Genomic DNA, 23,056 nt, shown 5'->3' on the forward strand with positions numbered 1-23,056 from the left:
ATGCTGAACTGGGCTTTGTGGTTGAGGGGGAGGGGTGTCATGGATGGCTCAGATCACGTTTTGGGGGAGACTGACTTAATCACAGATCACTCTGACCTAGACAGGATTTTAGTCAGAACCAGACACACTGCAGGATGTGGTGGGGGCTCAGGGACGAGTGAGTTACTCTAGCTGAGAATCTGAAGTAGCTCCTGGGAGCAGGGAGTGCCTGAACAGGGCCCGAAAGGATGGGGCAAATGTGAGAACAAGGAAGGCATACTGTTCAGGGGGAACTGCTTGGACAAGGGCCCAGAAGTGGGAGGTATGGGGATGGTGTTCAGGGAGTGGGGTATAGAGGAGCTTGAAACGGCTGGAGAGCAGACCTGGGAGAGTGGGCATTGTGCTAGGCAGGGAGATGCCACAGATGCCCGGATGAGGAGAATGGACCTATCTCAGGGGTTCCAAACCTTGTCTATCAGTTACACAGGAAAACACGGAAAGAAAGCCTTCTAGTCGCCCTTTGCAAGAATTTGCTAGTTCTTACTCTTTTTTAAAAAAAATATTTATTTATTTATTTTAGAGTTGGTAGAGCTGTGAGGAGCAAGAGGGAGAGAGAATCTTTTTTTTTTTTTTTTTTTTAAGATTTTAATTTTTTTTACGGAGAGATCACAAGTAGGTTGGGAGGCAGGTGGGAGGGGGGCGAAGCAGGCTCCCTGCTGAGCAGAGAGCCCGATTCAGGGCTCGATCCCTGAGATCATGACCAGAGCTGAAGGCAGAGGCTTAACTCACTGAGCCACTCAGGCATTCCAGGGAGAGAGAATCTTAAGCAGACTCTGCCCTGAGCTCAGACTCCACCAAACACGGGGCTCTGGGGCTCCATCTCATGACCCTGAGATCACAACCTGAGCTGAAACCAAGAGTGGGATGCTTAACCGACTGAGCCATCCAGGCACCCTTTTAATTTTATTTTTAAGTAAGCTCTACACCCCATGTGGGGCTCAGTCTCACAACTGAGATCATGACCAGAGCCAAAATCAAGAGTTGGAAGCTTAACTGAATGGACCGCCCTGTCACCCTGTCACTCCTAGTTCTTACTTTTTAATTCTCTCCTAATCAGTTTGTTCACCATAACCTGACTGATCAAGAAACACAGGGCTTCTCATAAAATGAGCCAAGGAGCCTGAGTCCAATCCTGTACTCATGGAGAACAGTGCTCCCCATTCCCCACCTCTAAAACCCTTGAGGGTCCATGGGTTGGCCACAGGGATTGTCTTTGAGCCCCCTTCACCCATCCAGCACCTAGTAGGTGTGGGCCACCATACCTGGCCCTAGGATGACATGGTGAACAAGGCTGACTCCCAGTCTTCGCCCTCAGAGGGGCTCACTGATGGCAGGGGAAGCAGTCAATAAGTAACAGGCAATGATAAGTAAACAAGGAGTTGAGGAGAGTAATGTCAGTTTGTGAGAAAAGGCTTACAAGGGTACAGAGTGCCTACGTAGGGGTCTGGAGGTCAGGAAAGCCTCTTGGAGAAGGTGAATGGGAAGAATCAGGAGGAAGGCAGGAGATCACCTCAGAGCAGAGCACTTTTAGCAAGGATAAGACTTGGGAAATGTACACTTGGGTAGGTGGGATGGGCTCATACCCAATTCTCAAAAGTGATCCTTGGCCCCCAAACAGGAATTGCTCATGGTCTGATTATGTTTTCTGTATTATACTTTGGGTGATGGCAAGCAAGACATGAAGAATAGCTCCCAGGTAACTTGGGATGTAGGTTTGTTCATTCACTGCTATTGTTTTTTGTCATTGTTTTAACTCTACTCTGCCCCATTCATTCATTGTTCTTGTGAAGAGAACCTTGGGAAACGTTTTTTCTGGTTTTCCCACTTCACCAGAATAATTCTTTTCCCAATTGTGTGGATTCTGTGAATAATACAGCTGATCATTTTCATCCTTAAACTGACTTCAAGAAAGTTCATACATTTATGCAGTTATTCAACAATTAATTTTATTTGGCATCCACTGTGACCTTATACTGTGTTCAGAGTCCAAAGGGGGACCAACCATAGAAAGTGCTAGCACTTGCTGATGCTCAAGCCAGGTGGCCTCCTTCCTGGTTTAATTGTGCCCTTTCATGTTCATCCCTCTTTCATTTTCTTTTTTTAAGATTTATTTATTGAGAGGGAGGGAGAGAGAGAGAGAGAACACGTGGGCAAGGGGCAGAAGGACAGGGGAAGAGAGAATCTCAAGCAGACTCCTTGCTGAGTGCAGAGCCCAGTGCAGGGCTGGATCTCACAACCTTGAGGTTATGACCTGAGCCGAAATCAAGAGTTGGAGGCTCGGGGCACCTGGGTGGTTCAGTGGGTTAAGCCGCTGCCTTCGGCTCAGGTCATGATCTCAGAGTCCTGGGATCAAGTCCCACATCGGGCTCTCTGCTCAGCAGGGAGCCTGCTTCCCTCTCTCTCTCTCTGCCAGTCTCTCTACCTACCTGTGATCTCTCTCTGTCAAATAAATAAATAAAATCTTCAAAAAAAAAAAAAAAAGAGTTGGAGGCTCAACCAACTGAGCCACCCAGGAGCCCCTCACCCCTTTTTTTCTAATTGTCACTTTCCTTCTTTTTTTTTTTTTTTTGGCTTGCCCATCATTTAAAAATAAGTTTTACCTTACTGTCTTGTATATTTTTATGAATTGCCACAAATCATTCCAGGCAAGGCCAAAGTATAAGGGAGAAGAAATAAAGTGCAGATGTCTGCTTTCTGCCGGCCTCAGGGAGAGGGTTTGGGAATTGAGAAATGAGAGACTGAATACTGCCTTCTCACAAGGCACCCCCTCCTGAGCCTTTGAAAGGTGTGTTTTTAACAAAATTCTAAACATGTACAAAAACAAAGAGAAGTACTGTCATGAAGTCGGTATACCCATCACCCAGATTACACCATTATCACGACTTACCATCCTGCTGCATCAGATCATGTCCTCTTTGGTTTCCTTTAAAGCTGTGCTGCTCAAAGTATGGTGTGGTGACCAGCAGCAGGGCATCATCTAACATCTTGTTAGACTACACTCTCAGTCCCACCTCCTGATCTACTGAATCTGAATCTGTATTTTAACAAGAAACTTGGGTGGTCTGTTAGCACTTTAATGTTTCTGAAGCATTATTATAAGGCAAACCCAAAACATTGTGTCGTTTCACCCCACACACTTCAGTACACATTTCTGAGGTATGTGGTTATTTTTCTTACTAGGCCACAATGTTTTTATCATCTAAGAAATTTAACAATAATTTGGGGGTGTCCATATTCAAATCTTCCTGTCTCAGTTTACCACTTTTTAACAATAACATTTTTGGAGTCAAAATCCAAACAAGGTCCAGATTACTTTTGGTTGCTATGCCTCTCTTAGTCTAGAGTGGCCAGTTGCCTATATTTTGGTTTGTGTGTCCTTTTCGAGTCTCTTCTTTACTGCAGGGCTTGGTGGCTTGTCTGGTAGAAGAGCGTCATTCAGGATTTGTGTGTTTGCTTCCTTTTGGTGTGGTTTGCCCTTTTATCCCCGGAATTTCCCAAAACCTGAATGTTAGCGCTAATGACTTCATTAAATTCAGGTTTAACTTTTTAGGAAAGCATACTCTATAGTGGGGATTTTGCCATATTTCCTAGATTTATCTCAGTCCCCTCTGTGTTTCTTTTGCCGAAGTATTTTAAAGACCTGCTACTCAAAATGTGGGTACCACTTGAGAGCTTGTTGAAAATACAGAGTCTGGGACTCCTATAGCCTTCTTATGGTGTCATACTCTGAGGCACCTATGTCTGAAGACTCATTCTTGGGGACATTAAGATTGACTGTTGGGTTCAGGGGGTGTCAATCTAATTGTAAAGTTTTCTATGAAACTTCCTTCTAGTAGTTTTATCTGTTGATGATCGTGGCCTGAATTCATTATTATACTATGGTTTGCAAAATTGTGTTTTTATGATTTTATTATTCTGCCCACATCAACTAGGACTATTTGGTGACCTTGAAGTGCAATTTATACAGGAAAGATAAGAAAAGTACTTAGTATTTTCTCTTTAATAAACAAATTTTAGAGTAAGGGGATGGTGCCCTCATTACTTACAGTGCTAACCAATGCAGTGTTTTGATTTGTTTTGGAGTTTTTTCTTCTCTTTTAAATATTATTATTAACTGACAGAATTTTTATATATTCCATATGTTTTAGAAACTTGTACTTATATTTTAATGTAAACTTTTTTGAATTACACAATAAAATTACACAATAAAATTCTGATTAATGACTTTTCAAATTAAATCAAATCCATGTCACCAGTACCCATTTCGAGAAACAGAATATGACCAATGGCCCAGAAGTACCCTTTGTTCCTCCCTCTAGTCATTCATTATGTCATCGCCAAGGATAACCACTCTCCTAACTTCTAATACCATACATTATTTTGCCTGTTTTAAACTTTGTGTAAAGGGAATTATACGGTATGGTCTGTTTCGCTCCTAGTCTTTCTTCTCATATTGTGTTTATGAAATTCAACCCCTTTGGATGGGTTGGGTGGTTATTTTCACTGCTTTAGAGTATTCCATTGATTAATATTCACAGTTTTTCCTTTCTACTGCTGATGGATATTTGGATTGTTCCAATTTGGAGTTATAAATAGTGAGGCTGAGAACATTCTTGTACATGTCTTCTTGAGAACATATAGACACACTTCTACTGGTGATATACCTAAAAATAGAATTGCTGGATCATAATTTGTGCATATGCTCAGCTTGGTGATACTCCCAAATGGTTTTCTGAAACGGTTGTACTGATTTATGTTCTTACCAGTAGTATTTGAGAGTCCTAGTTGCTCCAAATCATTGCCAACACTTAGTATTATCTTTTTCATTTTCATCATTCTGGTAGTTGTGTAGTGATACTGTATGGTGGTTCTAAACTGCCTTTTTCTGAAGTCTATTGAGTGCTTTCTTATTTGATTACTGGCCATTTGGATAATTTGTTGTGAAATGTCCTATTTCTATTAGCTTACATGCCTTTTTCTCCCATCCAAGTACTAACCAGGCCCGACCCTGCTTAGCTTCCGAGATCAGACGAGATCGGGCACGTTCAGGGTGGTATGGCCGTAGACTACATGCCTTTTTCTTACTGAGCTCTTAGAATTTTGCACATATTCTAAGTCTTCTGTCAGATATTTGTGTTGCAAATATCTTCTCTCACTCTTTATTCTCATAATGATGTCTTTTGATAAACAGAAGTTCTTAAGTTTAATGAAGTTCAGTGTATCAGTTCTTTCCTTTATGGTTAGTGCTTTTTGTGTCCTGTTTAAAAAATATGTGTCTACCCCAGGTCCTTTGTTTTCTCTTAAAAACGTTATTGTTTCATTTTTCACATTCAGTCCATCTAAATCCACATTTTAACCTATCGGGAATGTGTGTGTGTGTGTGTGAGAGAGAGAGAGAGAAAGAGAGAGAGAGAGAGAGAGAGAGAGGTAGATGGGGTGAGAATAGTCAAGATTAATTTTTTTTCAGTATTGATATTCAAGTGACCCAGCACCATTTATTTAAAAAATCATTCTTGGGCACCTGGGTGGCTCAGTCAGTTAAGTGTCTGCCTTCAGCTCAGGTCATGGTCCTGGGGTCCTGGGATCAAGTCCCACACTGGGGTCCCTGCTCAGTGAGGAGTCCACTTCTCCCTCTCCCTCTGCCTCCCACTCATGTTCTCTCTCTCTCTCTCTCAAATAAATCAATAAAATCTTGAAAAAAAAATAAGAAATTCTTTCCTGGGGCTCAGTGGATTAAAGCCTTCGGCTCAGGTCATGATCCCAGGGTCCTGGGATTGAGCCCCACATCGGGCTCTTTGCTCTGTGGGGAGCCTGCTTCCCCTTCTCTCTCTCCGTCTGCCTCTCTGCCTACTTGCGATCTCTGTCTGTCAAATACATAAATAAAATCTTTAGGAAAAAAAAATTCTTTCCTCATTGTTCTTCACTGTTACCTTTGTCCTAAAGTAGGTGATCATATGTGTTTGGACTCTCTGTTCCATTGGTCCATTTGTCTGCCTGGTTGGTCTTTCTGTCTGCCCTGTGCTAGTATAATTAGGTCTTAACTATAACTTTGTAATATTTTGATAGATGATAGTATGTTATCAAGTCTTACAAGTTTGTCTTTCTCCTTTAAGACTGCCTGACTATTCTTGCCCTATACAATTTCATATAAATTTTTAAATTGTCTTGTTAACATACCTCACCCTTCCCCAATAATTTGCTGGGATTTTGATTAGGATTCTATTGAAGCTATAGATCAGTGTAGTGATAACTGACAACAATATTGAGTTTTCATTCATGAATATGATCTAGCCCTCTGTCTATTTAGATCTTTAATCTCTCCTAATCTTTTCTAGTTTTCAGCATGGAGGTTTTGCATGTCTAACTAAAGTTAGACCTTTTTTTTTTTTTTTTAAAGATTTTATTTACTTATTTGCCGGGGGGAGGGTGGGGAATCACAAGCAGGCAGAGTGGCAGGCAGAGGCAGAGAGAGAAGCAGCCTCCCCACTGAGCAAGGAGCCTGAATATGGAACTCCATCCCAGAACCCTGGGATCACAACCTGAGCTGAAGGCAGCAGCCCAACCAACTGAGCCACCCAGTTGTCCCAAAGTTAGACTTATTTTTGAACATTTGATTTCTCTGTCTTTTGCTAATGGCATCTATAAAAATTGTTCACTGTTTATTTGATCATTGACGGTATATAGAAGTACAGTGGTTCTTTTTATATTGCCTCTATATCAGTAACCTTGCTAAAAGTTCTTGTTAATTCTTAGTGTTTGACTGTGGATCTGTTGTATTTCTCAATGTACTTAATCATTTCATCTGCAAATAGTGGCAGTTTTATTTTTTCCTTTCTAATCTTTATGCTCTGTATTTTTTTTCTTATTGCTCTAAGTCCTCTGGTAAAATGTTTAGTAAAGTGGTGAGAGTGATCATTCTTGTCTCCTTCCTGATTTTAGGGAAAGCTTTCAGCAACTCACCAATAAGAATGATGTGTGCTGAAGATTTTTGGTGGATATTCTTGATCAGGTTAAGGAAATTCCTTCTATTCTGGTTTACTGTGATTTTTTTTTTAATCATAGACCCAGAGGAGATTTTATCAAATGCCTTTTGCCTCTATCATAATGATCATATGATTTTTTTCCTTTTTTTTCCCTGTTAATGTGATAAATAAGTCAATTATTATCAAATGTCAAACTGCCCTTCCATTTCTGAAAGAGACTCAACTTGGTTGTAATGTATTATTCTTTGATGTCACTAGATTCGATTTGCTAATATTTTGCTCAGGATTTTGACATCCATGTCCAAGAAAGAGATCTTTTATCCTTCATTGTATTGCTCCTGTCGGTTTTTCTCTGATTTTTGCTTGTTTGTTTTTAAAATCTTTGCTCTTGTTGGGTTTTAATATCAATGTTATTCTGGCCCCATAAAATGATTGGTAAGTGTTCTCTCAATTCTGTTCTCTGGAACAGTTTTTGCAAGATTGGTATTTCTTCTTTAAATGTTTGGAAGAGTTTTCAGGGAAGCCATCTGTGCTTGGAATTCTTCCTAAGGTTTTTAATAACCAATTTAATTTCTTTGATAAAGATTATTCAGCTTGCACTTTTTTCATCAGTTTTGGTAAATCTTTATTTCAAGGAATTTATCTATTTCAACAAAATTGTGAAGCGTAGTGGCATAAACTGTATATACTATCCTCTTATTATTTCTTTATTTTATTTTACGTTTTCACTCTTACTATTTCTTAAATGTCTTGGGATCTATTCTGATGTCCTCTTTTTCATTCATATTGGTAATTTGTGTGGTCTTTTCTTCCTTGATCAGTGTTGCTAGGGGTTTATCAGTTTTATTAACCTTTTTTTAAAAACACACTTTAGCTTTGTTGATTTTCTCTACTGTAAGTTAGTTTTCTGTTTCTTTGATATATGCTCATATCTCTATTCCTTCCTGGACTTTCTTTGGGTTTGATTTGCTGTTCTTTTACCTTCTTGAGACGAAAGCTTAGATAATTAATTTTTACCCTTTTTTTTTAAAACACATGCACTTAAGACTGTACATTTCCTCTAAGCCTTAACTATTTCCCACAAGTTTCGATTTGTTGTAGCTTAATTCTCATTTAGTTCAAGATATTTAAAAATTTCCATTGTGATTTCATTTTTGGCTTTAGGTTATTTAGAAGTGCATTGCTTAATTTCTGAGAAGTTCAAGGTTTTTTCTTTTTTTGTTTTGTTTTTTTTAGTTTCCTTTTTGTTATTGGCTTCTAATTTAATTCCACTATAGTCAGAGAACATAGTCTGAATTATTTCAATCCATTGAAATTTATTGAGGCTTACTTTTTGATGCAACATATGTTTCAGTTTTGGCAGATGTTTCATGTGCATTTGAAAAATGCTTATTTTATCATTATTGGGTACAGTGTTGTATTAATCAGGTAAGTTTTGTTAATTGTGTTATTCAGATCTTCTATATACTCCTTACTGATCTTTTCATAACTTAAATGAAAGATTGTTAAAGCATTAAAGCCTCTCATTTTGGTTGTGGATTTTGTATTTTTCCTTTTAATTCAATTAATATTTTTATGTATTTTGAAGTGTTGTTATTGGATACACACAAATTTTAAATTTATATCTTCTTGGTAAATGAAGAACAACGTATTTGTATGTACGTATTTCTTTCTCTTCCTTATATAAAAGTCTGTAAACTTTTCCTTTGCCCAATGAATTTAATTTCTTTTTAAAATCTCTACTGCTAAGGGAAAAGCCATTAATGGGGGGGGGGGGGATTTCATCAATTTCAATGGAAAAACTGGTTCATAACATCCAGCCCAATACCCAAACAGCGGGGCACCTGGGTGGCTCAGTGGGTTAAGCCGCTGCCTTCGGCTCAGGTCATGATCTCAGGGTCCTGGGATCGAGTCCCACATGGGGCTCTCTGCTTAGCAGGGAACCTGCTTCCTCCTCTCTCTCTCTGCCTGCCTCTCTGCCTACTTGTGATCTCTCTCTGTCAAATAAATAAAAATCTTTAAAAAAAAAAAAATACCCAAACAGCTTTCTCTGATGGAAAAAATTTATTAATTTGTCAATAAAACAAGTTTATTCTAAAAAATTTTGAATTTAAAAATACAATTTACATATACAACTTACTGCAATAAAAGTTTATTACCCTCATTAAAAGAGGAAATGAAGACTTGATGATGAGTAGTGGAGGATAGTTGTGAAGGAGTCATTATTATGAAAGCTATAATTTTCCTTCTGCACCATTTCTTCACTGTTTCTTCAGTCTTTTGGGTACTCGTGGTTATCTCGTATTCAAAATACCTTTAAAAATACCTATAAAAATAAATAGCACAGAAAAATACATTGAGGGTAAAATAAATACTAAACCTGAAAGTACCGCAAAATATATGGAATAGTTTATGCATTTAGCAGACTTCAGAGTCACAGAGTCTACTACCTCTCCAGCCCTTTCAATCGGCTCATATATGCAAAAACAAAGCATTTGGGTTTATCCAAACAAGGCAAGCCTTGCACATTTGTTTCCTGTGATATTGTTGGGCTAAAAACTTTTATTAAATTTAGTATATTTTTGCCTAAAAGTATGATATCAAAACATTATTCCTTATAGCATGTTTATGTGATGTATTTGGGGAAGAAAAAGGCATTGTACCACCATAAAAAAAAAAAAAAATGTTTTCCAAAAAGCAGCATCAGTTTTCAAGAGCTACTGCAAAAAGTTGTTCATTGAATAGTAGCTGAACAGATGCTGTTTACTGAACTTCACCTTGCTCTTTTTCTATGTAAATATACATTAGAATTTTTACAGTGGAGTGGCAGACCATGCTTCTAAGAATTCCTTTTGGCAATTGGTATAATTGGTAATTGGTAATTGTATTGAGAGGGACAAGACTTGGAAGAGAAAGGTTGGGAGACTAATGGACGTATCCAAGCAGGGGACAATGAGGTCAGTAGGGCAGAACCAAGTCCCAACAGAGGCCCAGATGCATATGGGAGTTCTGAGAATGATAAAAGTGGTACTGCAAGTCTATGGGGATAAGATGAGCTATTCAAGAAATAATGCTGAGACAATTTCATTTGTGGAGAGAAAAAGTAAAACCTGGGTCCATACACAAAAGTAAAGTATAGATGAATCAAAGATTCACGTGTAAGAAGTGAAACAAATAAAAAAAAAAACCCCAATATAGAGGAAAATGCGAGTGAACTTAAAAAAATAATCACTGAGGGGCATCTGGGTGGCTCAGTGGGTTAAAGCCTCTGCCTTCGGCTCAGGTCATGATCCCAGGGTCCTGGGATCGAGCCCCACATCAGGATCTCTGCTCCGCAGGGAGCCTGCTTCCTCCCCCCTCTCTCTCTGCCTGCCTCTCTGCCTACTTGTGATCTCTCTCTCTCTCTCTGTCAAATAAATAAAATATTTAAAAAAAAATCACTGAATGGGGAAGCATAACATAAAACTCAAGTCACAAGGGAAAAATGACAAACTATAGATGTGGGGAAAGATATCATGCAAGTTAAATAGCTAAGTGAGAAACAATTTTATCACATTGATAATTTCTTTTGATTCAAAAAGCTCTTACAAATTAATAAGAAAGCAATAAATACTTCATACAAATGGATAATGTATATGAATAGGTGGTAAACAACTTAAAAATTAAAAGGTTTTACCTCATTCATAATTTAAAAATATATTTTGGAAAAAAATAATAACTCTTTCAAAATAAGGATGAAAAAGTCTGCACACAGCCCAAGCTGTGCTGTGGGGAAACAGGACTTCTCCTATTCTGTTGTTGTTGTATGAACTGGCATAGCCTCTGTGAGGGGCAATCTGTCAATAACAATATTTCCTCAAAACTTTTTTTTTTAATTTTTTAATTTATTTTCAGCGTAACAGTATTCATTGTTTTTTTGTACCACACCCAGTGCTCCATGCAATCCGTGCCCTCTCCAATACCCACCACCCGGTTCCCCCAACCTCCCACCCCCCTGCCCCTTCAAAACCCTCAGGTTGTTTTTCAGAGTCCATAGTCTCTCATGTTTCACCTCCTCTTCCAATTTCCCTTATCTCCCTTCTCCTCTCTAACACCGCTTGTCCTCCATGCTATTTGTTATGCTCCACAAATAAATGAAACCATATGATAATTGACTCTCTCTGCTTGACTTATTTCACTCAGCATAATCTCCTCCAGTCCCATCCACGTTGCTACAAAAGTTGGGTATTCATCCTTTCTGATGGAGGCCTGATACTCCATAGTGTATATGGACCACATCTTCCTTATCCATTCATCCGTTGAAGGGCATCTTGGTTCTTTCCACAGCTTGGCGACCGTGGCCATTGCTGCTATAAACATTGGGGTACAGATGGCCCTTCTTTTCACTACATCTGTATCTTTGGGGTAAATACCCAGTAGTGCAATTGCAGGGTCATAGGGAAGCTCTATTTTTAATTTCTTGAGGAATCTCCACACTGTTCTCCAACTTTTTAGTTAAAAATTTCAAATATACAGAAAAGTTGAAATAAATGTGCAGTGGAAAAGTATATACCACACTTCGATTTTACAGTTGTCAACATTTTGTTATATTTGCATTACCGCATATATATCATACATATAAACATGTATCTATATATCCATCTTCATATATCCGTCTATCCTTCCATCAAGCCATCTTGTCTTTTGATCCATTTCAAAGTAAACTGCAGATGTTGGTATACATGATCCCTAAATATTTCAGCATACATATCAACTAGGGTTTAATGTGTGTTTATGGTTCTTTTTTGAGGGAAAATTTACCTTCAGTGAAATACGCAAATTTTAAGTTGACCAGTCAGTGTGTTTTTGACAAATGCACTCATCTTTGTCATCCAAATTCCTTTCAAGATCTGGGATACTTCCATCAGCCTACAAAGTTTCTTCCTGTTCCATCCCAGTTAAGCCTCATTCCCATACCTCCAGGAAGTATTTTTTACTATAGATCAGTTTTGCTGGTTCTAGAACATCATGTAAATGGAATTATATAGTAGATACTCTCGTGTAAAGCTTCTTTTACTCAGCACAATGATTTTTGTGATTTACCCATCTTGCTGTGTGTGTCAATTGCTCATTCCTTTGTATTCCTGAGTAGTCCATTGTATGAATACACCACAGTTAGTTTATCCCTTCCCCAGCTGATGGACATTTGGGTGGTTTCCAGTTGGGAACTATTATTAATAAAGCTTCTATAAACTTTCTTGTCCATGTTTGAAGACATGTTTTCTCTTGGGTCATTTGAATGGAGGGTCATAGATAGAATGTATGTATATCCTCTCCCTGGGGCTCACAGTCTATTTTAACTCTAGTACAAGACTCTGTCATGAGTATGTGCTATCTGACAGGTACAGAAATTGCATAGTGGGAGGTGTGAGAAGGTGGGAAGTACTTCTAGGGGAGAACAAGGGAAGGCTTCCTAGAGGATGAGGCCTTGATGCTGATTAAGTAGGAGGATTGGGGAGTGCAGAGTCTGGGTCAGACATGCCTACATTCTTGTCCTATTTCCACAGGAAAAAGATCCAGGGAGTCTCATTTTCTCATCTATAAAATGGGGATGATGACACCACAAGACGTGGCTGAATGATAGGAATCAAAGGCCCAGCCATGGCCTCAACAGGCACCTCTTTTGTTAAACATTCCTCTTTTCTCCACAGGCCTTGCTCCTCTGGTGGCCTTCAATGTGGATGAGGCCCAGATCTGGGTGACTCCTGAGGGAGACACACCCTATGTGCTCAGCTCCCTTCTGCACCAAGACCCCAGCACCAACAAGACCTGGTAAGTGGCGCCCAGCAGATGGGACGCATAACTGAGGATGCCTCTGGGGAGTCGGAACAAGCCCCAGAGAAGGCCTTCACACCCAACCCCCACAGTCTGGGGACAACCTTCCTTCATTTTCATAAGGGTGTGCAGGAGAGAGGCTGTGAGCACTGGGCCAATCCTGGCCGTCTTTACTGCTGGGGAGCAGGGACAGGATACGACCTCAAAACTATTTTAAAATAAAGTTTATTAAGGTTGTTTTGTCTCTTATAGAAGTAACACATGCTCAGTATAGAAATCTAGGGCAATGACAAAGAGATCAAAGAAAAAATGGAAACTATGAGGCAGCAGGGAATGTGGGTAAGATGCAAGTTGTGGGTCTGGTAGCCATGGGTCTGTGACAGCTTTACTCTGTACTTGTGCAAAGCACTCAACCCACAGCCTCTTTCTTATCTCCACAGAAGGGGTAGAGATTTCCCTACATCCCGGGGTTGTTGCATAAGACTATTTAAGTTAATGCACGTAAAGGATTTATTACAGTTTCTGGCCAAATGCAAGCTCACTAAACATTGCATTTTCTGTTTTTAAAATCTCATCGGGGGGCATCTGGGTGGCTCAGTCGGTTAAGTGTCGACCTTTGGCTCAGATCATGATCTCCAGATCTCGGGATTGGGTTCCTGCATTGGGCTCCCTGCTCAGTGGGGAGTCTGCTTCTTTCTCTCTCCCTCTGCTCCTCCCACTGCTTATTCTCTCTCTCTCTCAAACAAAAAAAAATAAAACCTTAAAAAAAAAAAAATCTCATCTGCACCCACTAGATAAGCCACAGATTTTAAATGTGGCAAAATTCTGCTGCTGAGGATGTGGGAACTTGTGGGGCTGTAAATTGGTATAAGCAACTCAGAGAATGGTTTTACCATATCTGGTAATGTCGCAGATTCCTTTGACCTGCCATTCCACTCCCAGATCTGGCCAACCTCAGAGATACTCCCAGGCACAAGTAAAGGTATTTACTGTAACATTTCTTGGAATAGTGAAAGACTGGAAATGGTCCTCATTAGGAAAATGGAAGAAAAAAGCATTGAATCACATATGATGTGATATTAGAAGCAGGTAAAATTAATAAAATGAGAACAGTGGTTGTTAACTTGAATCACTCTTGAAACATAAGGTTAAATTGGCAGTTGTATAGTTATATATACCATGGTCATTTACTCAACAAATATTTAGAATGGAGCATAAATTATTTTTTTACTCTTTTTTATTTTTTTACCATTTTTTTGGTTTGTTTTTTGTTTTTTAAATTAACATATAATGTATTATTTGCCCCAAGGGTACAGCTCTTTTAATCATCAGTCTTACACAATTCACAGCACTCATCATAGCACATACTCTTCCCAATGTCCATAACCCAGACACCCCATCCCTCCTAACTCCCACTCCCCAGCAGCCCTCAGTTTTTTTCCTGAGATTAAGAGTCTCTTAAGGTTTGTCTCCCTCCTGATCCCATCTTGTTTCATTTTTTTCCTTTCCTACCCCCACAACCCCCTGCCCTGCCTCTCAAATTCCTCATATCAGAGAGATCATATGATAATTGTCTTTTTCTGATTGACTTATTTCGCTCAGCATAATACCCTCTAGTTCCACCCACGTCATTGCAAATGGCAAGATTTCATTTCTTTTGATGGCTACATAGTATTCCAGTGTGTGTTTGTGTGTGTGTGTGTGTGTGTGTGTGCCACATCTTCTTTATCCATTAATTTATTTTAAAAGATTTTCTTTATTTATTTGACAGAGAGAGAGAGAGAGATCACAAGTAGGCAGAGAGGCAGGCAGAAGCAGGCTCCCTGCTGAGACGAGAGCCCGTTGTAGGGCTTGATCTCAGAACTCTGAGAACATGAACTGAGCCAAATGCAGAGGCTTAACCCATTGAGCCACCCAGGTGCCCTTCCATTCATCTGTTGATGGACATCTAGGTTCTTTCCATAGTTTGGCTATTGTGGAGATTGCTACTATAAATATTTGGGTGCACATGCCCCTTCAGATCACTACATTTATATCTTTAGGGTAAATACCCATTAGTGCGATTACAGGGTCATAGAGCAGCTCTGTTTTCAACCTTTTTAGGAACCTCCGTGCTGTTTTCCAGAGTGGCCGCACCAGCTTGCATTCCCACCAAAAGTGTAGGAAGGTTCCCCTTTTAGAGCATAAATTCTTTTTTTTTTTTTTTTAAAGATTTTTTCTTTATTTATCTGACAGAGATCACAAGTAGGCAGAGAGGCAGGCAGAGAGAGAGGAGGAAGCAGGCTACCTGCAGAGCAGAAAGCCCGATGTGGGGCTCGATCCCAGGACCCTGGGATCATGACCTGAGCCGGAGGCAGAGGTTTAACCCACTGAGCCACCCAGGTGCCCCTAGAGCATAAATTCTTATGCTGTGGGGAGATAGACAATGAGCAAGCACGCAAAATATGTATTACATCAGATGGTGATAGTGGGGATATGATAATGTAGAAACATATCTTTAGTTTTGTCCCTTATTGTCACCAAAATGACTTTGAGCTACTTTGCTTTGAAGCCAGGATCCAGTCAGGGTTCCTGTGTCGCATATTGTGTCTCTTTATTCTCTTTTAACCTAGAGCAATTTTTCCTTTCCTTTCTATTCACAGTGGTCATATGGCTTTCTCTGTGCTTGCTCTGTGGCCCAGTCCTGCTCATGCCCTGCCCCAGACCAGTTCCCTCCCCATCCCCGCTGCTTTGCTTCTAGATAGTGGCTTTCTTATACAGCACAATGAGCCATGAGCCCAACATCCAGACAGGCTTTGGGGGCAGAGCCGTATGAGGAGCTTGAGGTTTTGGCTGAGTGGAGTTTCCCTTTTTCCCAAGTTGAGCGTAGTAGAAGATCTGTTTGGTGGAAGATGGGTGGGCAGTAGCAGCTCCTGAGGCAGGCTTAAAGCCCTGGGACTTGGACCATGACCCCGCCAGCCAAGCATGCTTGGACCCCTTGCCAGACTGTGATTTCCTCACTGTACAGTGAAGAGGCTGGTGACCATGTAAGCGGGGAGGGCAGGGTCAATTGATTCATTCATCCACACATTCGGCAAGTATTTATGGAGCATCAACTCAATCACAGGCAAAGTGTGGGGATAAGACAGCAGAAGAGGCACAGTCCCTGCCCCCATGGAACCCTCTGGCTCATGAAGGAGATAGACAAGACAGGCAATGACAAGAGGAGCAATAGCTGCTCTGGTAGCGATGTCTAGGGTACTCTGGAGACATAGAAGCAGGTATATCCCTTAGCCACAAGGCGTGCATCAACTCTGAACTGAGGAGATGAGTACGAATTAGTGTGAGAAGGCAGGGGAGAGGAAGCCCTGCCAAGAGCAAAGTGGTCAGGAACCTGGAAGTTAGCATGAGCAAAGTCAAGGAACAGAAAATGTCAGGGGGTTGAAACTGAGTGTAGTGAGTACTAGGTTGGGAGAGGTGGGTGGTGCCTGTTCCCAAGGCCCTGGGGGTTTGAGGAGCCAGAAAGGTTTGAAACAGGGAGGGCTCGTGAGAAGGTTGTTAATCAGTTTTTGGCTGCAGGAGGATGAATTAAAGGTCAGTGTTTGTTGTGATTTTTTGTTTGTTTGTTTTGGTAAAATTTTTATGGACATTTGCCACACAGAAAAATGCACCATCATAAGCATGTAGCTCAGGGAATTTGACAAAATGAACCACCTGTGTAAGCAACATCCAAACAAAGGAACAAAACATTACCAGCCTCAGGATGCCTGGGTGGCTCAGCTGGTTAAGCGTCTGCCTTTGGCTCAGGTCGTGATCTCAGGGTCCTGGGATCAAGTCCTGCATCGGGCTCCTTTTCAGTGGGGAGCCTGCTTCTCCCTCTGCCTATTGCTCCTCCTGCTTGTGCCCTTTCGCTCTCTCTCTGACAAATAAATAAATAAAATCTTAAAAAAAAAAAATACATTGCCAGCCTCACCTAAGCCCCCTCTAGCCTGGTGCTCCCTTTAAGGCACATCCCTTGCTGAGAGTTAATGCTCTGACCGCCTTCCATCTCCCTGGATTAGTTCTGCCTGTTCTTGAACTTATAAATGACACATGCTGTTATGTGGTTTGTTGTCAGGCTTCTCTCCCTCAGTATAGTCTGAATTTTGAAAGTGGTATTGCCTGAGACAATGATACTTATTCTCATTGCTCTCGGTCTTCCATTGTGTGAACAGTGCTGACGATGGGCATTTGGACAGTTTCCTTGGACAAATTATACTGCTTTCTGTGGACAGGTACACTTCCTTTTATCAGGCCTGTGCCCAGGAGTGGAATTGCTGAATCATGAATTGTGCGTAGAGCCAACATGTCGTTTCCCAAACTTGCAGTGCATGAGTGTTCTGGTTTCTCCCAGCATCAGTCCCAGTTATCTGTGACCTTATCTTGCCCAGTCCCCTCCCACCAGTACCGCAGCAGGGCCCTCTCCAACTCCAGGCCCCCTGCTTCAGAAACCAAGGTGAAAGGACATGGTGGATGAGAGGAGTTTGAAGCCCCTGGAGCAGAAGGCTCTGAGTCCACTACAGGGTGGGAGAAGAGCCTCGCTGGGCTCAGGAAAACCTCCTTGAACACCAGATGAAGCAGAGGGGGTTCATGGGAGGATGTGGTGGGAGGAACTTCTGGGTTCCTGCCACAAATGGTGAAGCCCAAGACCACGGACCTGCCTTGCTGAACAGGAAATGCACTGTCGGCCGCCCCAGGGCCACAGAGAGCAGAGGAGGCTGGCCTCCCTGTGAATGTGTATTGTGTCTCTCTCACTCCCTTGTGCTGTTTCTCCCTAAAATAGAACACTCAGGACTGGCAGCAGCATGGGTGTGGTTGCTGCAGGGTGAAGTGAGTGGAACATAAAGAAGGCCTTCCACATCTGAAACTAATGTAACATTGTATGTTAATTAGACTTCAATAAAAATGCAAATGAAACCATTAAAAAATAAAACTGTGATAAAACTTGGGGGATGGGCACCCAGGTGGCTCAGTCGTTTAGGTGTCTGCCTTCTGCTCAGGTCATGATCCCGGGGTCCTGGGATGGAGCCCCATGTTGGGCTCTCTGCTCTGTGGGGAGCCTGCTTCTTCCTCTCCCTCTGCCTGCCACTCCCCCTTGCCTGTGTTCTCTCTCTGTGTGTCAAAAAAAATAAATAAAAATCTTTAAAAATTAAAAAAAAAAAAACTTAGGGAAAAAAGAAGGCCTTCTCCTGGGAGGTATGGGATTAGACTCAGAATGGACCTACCTAGGTTAGAGGTGGGTGAAGGCAGGAGATGGACGCTTCTAGCCCACGGTACAATAGGGTCCCCAGAGCTGTCAGCTGATGGTGGGTTTGGTTATTGTTAGTCATTCCGTCAACAAACCTGGAGATCAAGAGACTACCCATCATGCGGGACGAATGGGTAGGCAACAGAGGCAGCTCAGACTGGGCCCCAGGCCACAGCACTGCATGACTTGATATGAATGGCAACCTTAGTTTCCACAGTTCACAGCCTGGACAGCTGTACATGGTAGTCTCTTGAGAACTCATAGTCTAGGCGAGTATGGGGGTGGGTTCCAGTAGTCAGGGAGGCCTTGGAGGGGGTCAAGTTGCTCCTTTTGGGAAGACTTTCTGAGGGGCTGGGGTTTAGGATGACTGTTGGCAGGAGAAGGAGGTGGGAAGGAAGTAGTTTGGGCAATGGCCTGAAGGAGGAAGGAGAGCCGAGGCTATTCCAGGCCTGGGCCTCCACCACCAAACCATGATCTAGAATGGAGGCTAATTTTGCCCCCACCTCTATGGGGGGGAGGGAATGAGGTGCTAGACGGAGGGCTGAGGTTCAGGCTGGGGAGGAGTCTGGAGCTGAGGCAGGGTTGCTGAGCAGGCGACCTATTTTGGGAGCTCAGCTGCAGAACCCACAGAGCTGCCCCTCTGCTCATCAGCCCTGCCCCACATTAGACCCCTTACCCACCGCCTGAGCGGTCATTCAGTCAGTATTTAGCCATATTTACTGATCCCCAGTTCTGTGCCAGTCGTTCTTCCATACTCTGGAAATAACATGGTAAACAAGATTAGATGTGATCCTTGAGGAACTTACGGTCTAGTGTGGGGCGAGAGATATTAAGCACATAAGCAAGTAAACAGGATACTATAGGACGTAACAAGTTCTGTAAAGGAAATAAAACAAGGTGACATGAAGCTGAGCAGGTGTGTTGTGAGGTGGGGCTGGTTAGAGAAAGCATTTATGAGGAGGTGACAGTTAAGCAAGGCCAGGAGATGAAAATGAGTCAGACTTGGGGAGTGAAAAGCAGGGCTTCCAGGCACAGGGCACAGCAAGGCAGAAGCCTTGAGCAGGCAAGAACTCGGGCTGTCCAAAGAAGGGGCTAGAACAGAAGCCAGCCAGTTTGGAGCTGGAGCTTAGAGAACAAAGAAATGGGAAGAGAAGGGCACCTGGGTGGCTCAGTGGGTTAAAGCCTCTGCCTTCAGCTCAGGTCATGATCCCAGGGTCCTAGTATTGAATCCCAGATCAGGCTCCCTACTCAGCAGGGAGTCTGCTTTCTTGGACCCTCTCCCCACTCATGCTCTCTCATTCACACCCTCTCTCTTAAATAAATAGATAAAATCTTAAAAAAGAAAAAGAAATGGTGAGAGGAGGTCTCAGAGGCAGGGAGGGCTAGACCAGCAAGGCCCTGTAGGGTGCATCAGGGAGTACGGACTCTTTTTCTTTTCTTTCTTTCTTTCTTTTTTTTTTTTTTAAAGATTTTATTTATTTATTTGACAGACAGAGAACACAAGTAGGCAGAGAGGCAGGCAGAGAGAGAGAGAGAGAGAAGCAGGCTCTGCACCGAGCAGAGAGCCCGCTGCGGGGCTCGATCCCAGGACTCTGGGATCATGACCTGAGCCGAAGGCAGAGGCTTTAACCCACTGAGCCACCCAGGCACCCCCGGACTCTTTTTCCAAGTGCACGGGAGGCTACTGAAGCAGGGGAGTAACATGGTATAAACTGTAAGGGTAAATTTCAAAAACAAACACTACCAGTTAGGAGACGAATATCATAGACCAGACAAGGTGCTGATGGCCAGGATGGTGATGGGGAAATGGAGAGAAGAGGTGCTCTGTAGATATAATTTGGATGAATAATCCATAGGGTTTACTGATGGACTTGATGCAGGGATGAGTGAAAAGATGAAGCAAAGATGTACCCAGGCTTTAGGCTTTATAAGGTAGTGGTTGGTGCTACCATCTATTGCCTTGGGGAAAATGGAAAAACACAGGCTTGAGGCACCTGGGTAGCTCAATCGTTAAGTGTCTGCCTTGGGCTCAGGTCTTGATCCCAGGGTTCTGGGATCCAGCCCCGCATCAGGCTCCCTGCTCCACATGAAGCCTGCTTCTCCCTCTCCTATACCCCTTGTTGTGTTCCCCCCCTCTCTGTCAAATAAATAAATAAAATTAAAAAAAAAAAAGAAAAAGAAAAAGAACAAAAAGCACAGGCGTGGGAGGACAAGACTCCCAAGTTCTGTTTAGACAATCTAAAGTTTAAGAGGCCAGTTAGGGGCCTCTTAGCCATTGTATTTGTTTCCTATGGCTGTGGTAACACCCACGAAATTAGTGGCTTAAAACAACACAAATTTATTATCTCACAGTTCTGGAAGTCAGAAATCCAAAATAGGTCTTAATAGACTAAAGTCAAGGTGTGTTAGCAGGGCTGTGTTCCTTCTGGTGGCTCAAGGGGAGAATCTGTTTCTTCACCTTTTTCAGTTTCCAGAAGCTAACCACATTCCTTGGTTTTGGGCCTTTTCTTCCACCTTTAAAATCAGCTGTGTAGCATCTTCAAATCTTTCTCTCACTCATCCTCTTGTCTTCCTCTTATAAGGACCCTTGTGATTACATTGGGTCCACCTAGATAATCCAGAATAATTTCCCTTATTTCAAGATCCATAACTTAATCAAGTCTACAAAATCCATTTAGCCACAAAAGGAGCATATTCACAGGTTCTGGGAATCAGGACCTGGACATCTGTTGGGGGGGGGGTGTGTTTCCTACAGCTATTTCCTAGATCCTATATCAGACAGGTTATGCTGGTCTGACTTCTGGTGGAGGGACCCTAGGGCCACAGAACTTCAGCATTTGCAGGTGTATTGAAACCATGGAATTGGAGGGGATTACTAGGGAGAATGTGCTAGCAAGGAAAACAGGGACCAAGCCCCAAGGCTCAAACAACATTTAGAAATTAGACGGTGGGGGTGCCTGGGTGGCTCAGTGGGTTAAAGCCTCTGCCTTCGGCTCAGGTCATAATTCCAGGGTCCTGGGATCGAGCCTCACATTGGGCTCTCTGCTCCGCAGGGAGCCTGCTTCCTCCTCTCTCTCTGGATTCAGAGTCCAGAGCGCTCACCTTTACACCATGGAACCGCACTTCCTCCTCTCTCTCTGCTTGCCTCTCTGCCTACTTGTGATCTCTGTCTGTCAAATAAATAAATAAAAATGTTAAAAAAAAAAAAAAGAAAGAAATTAGACGGTGAAGAAGCCAACAAAGGAGTCTGAGAAGGAATATTGAGAGAGGAAGGGGGAAATAAAAAGGAAAGTATTTCAAGGAGGGGATGGTCACATGTCCAGGGATGCTGAGAGGTTAAAGGTGAGGACCGAGAGGTGTCCATTAGATTTGGCAGTGTGGGGACCACTGTTGACCTTTGACAATAGCTGTATCAGACGGTGGAATCAACCTGGGGTGGTTAAGCTGGGGGTGGGAGCATGTACACAGGTGTAGACTTAATATTATTCTTCTTAATCCATGGAGATAAGTAAATGATCTATTTCATAATTATAATAGAGTGACAGGAAGTGAGGAAGTGGAGATGGTACCTCATTCTTGCCACCCAACCCACCATAGCTGCATCATGATCTTTAGAAAGTACAGACTAATATTCCCCATTATAAAGTCCTCCATGACTTCCTACTGCCCGCAGCACAAAGATCTTGGAACTGGTTACCAAAGCCTGTTACCAAAGCCCAGCCTTGGGCCCCCTTCCTCAATGCTCCCTACTCAACCCAACCCCTAAGATGGGGAACTCACTCCCTGTCTTGAGACAGACCAGTTTTCCCTGGGCAATGCGGATAATGAGAATGCTTAGGCTGACACTGGACTCTGCTGTCTCCCTGGGCTTGGGATGAGGGGCGAAGTTTGCCATTGGGAATCATACCTCTGGAGGCTGCCTTAATGTGGCTAAAGTGCTCCCCCCTCAAACCTCCATTTCTGACTGACCCAGAGGGTAGGAACACCAACACACTCTTCTCAGGAAATACTATTACTGAGGCCAGGTGGGGTGGTTTCCCTGGCAGCCACCAGAAAGCCAGCACCCCAACAGAACCAACTGTCTTGCTGATGGCTTCCTGGTACCTACCCACCCTTGCCCCAAAGAGTATATCACCCCCATCTCTGTCAGGGGGAGTCAGCAGGCAGAGAGCAGATGCATTTAACCATTTCCTGCCTGGAGCTATATAAAGGTAAATGCTGAGCAAAAGCTTTCCACATAATGCAGAATCTGCCATTCTGGGCTGGGAGTCTGTCTGCCTGCCCCGTATCTGGACCTCCTCCATTAGTGGGAAGACTATGCCTGGGCAGGAAGAAAAGAGAAGGGAATCATTGGCCAGCTCAACTTTGCTGTCTACCTTTCCAACTCAGGCTCCTGGTCACTGGCCCTCAAACCAAGCAGGAAGGAGGCCTCCTGCATTGTTGTTCCCTCATCCAAGATAAGATCTCTTGCGAAAGAGTAGGTAAGTCTGCCTCAGTTTTGGGCAATGCCCCTAGACCTCCTTCCGAGGAATCCCACTTTTCTGGGCCAAATCATTTGAACCTAGTCCAGTCCCTCCACCCTAGATTCTACCACCACCCCCAGTAGGTCTTCTACCCTAATGCCCAATCCTATCCCAACCCAATCCTAATCCCCAGCCCATCTTTCCAGACCCAGTCCTAACAAAAATGATACTTAAAATGTATTGAGTGCTCACCATGCGGCTGGCACTCTGCAAAGTGTTCACTTTAAATCCTCAAAATCACAGAATCACACCATTTTATATAAGAGGAAGCTATCGTTCAAGAAGTTCTTTGATTGCCAGTATGACTAAGGTCATGCATCTAGCATTGGCAGTAACAGCTGGCAAATCCAACTCTGTCTGATTCCAAAACCCAACCTGTCCCAACTCATCACACCTCAATGGAATCCAATCTTACCCCTCCCAACCTGTGG

General features: G+C 42.6%; 1 protein-coding gene across 4 annotated transcripts in view; it reads left to right on the forward strand.

Annotated features, from left to right (window-relative positions):
• ITGAE (integrin subunit alpha E) overlaps window positions 1-23,056 on the forward strand; it is a 63,609-nt gene that overhangs the window by 4,682 nt on the left and 35,871 nt on the right. For all 4 annotated transcript variants that reach the window (XR_014304616.1, XR_014304617.1, XM_082705806.1 and 1 more), the window contains exons 2-3: window positions 12,713-12,833; window positions 22,492-22,583. Coding sequence is in view for 1 of the 4 variants with exons in the window: in XM_082705806.1 (XP_082561932.1) it covers window positions 12,713-12,833; window positions 22,492-22,583 (213 nt within the window). In the remaining 3 variants the exon portion in view is untranslated. The remainder of the gene's footprint in view (window positions 1-12,712; window positions 12,834-22,491; window positions 22,584-23,056) is intronic.

The sequence above is a fragment of the Mustela nivalis genome, assembly GCF_964662115.1.
Source record: "Mustela nivalis genome assembly, chromosome: 17".
NCBI lineage: Eukaryota > Metazoa > Chordata > Mammalia > Carnivora > Mustelidae > Mustela > Mustela nivalis.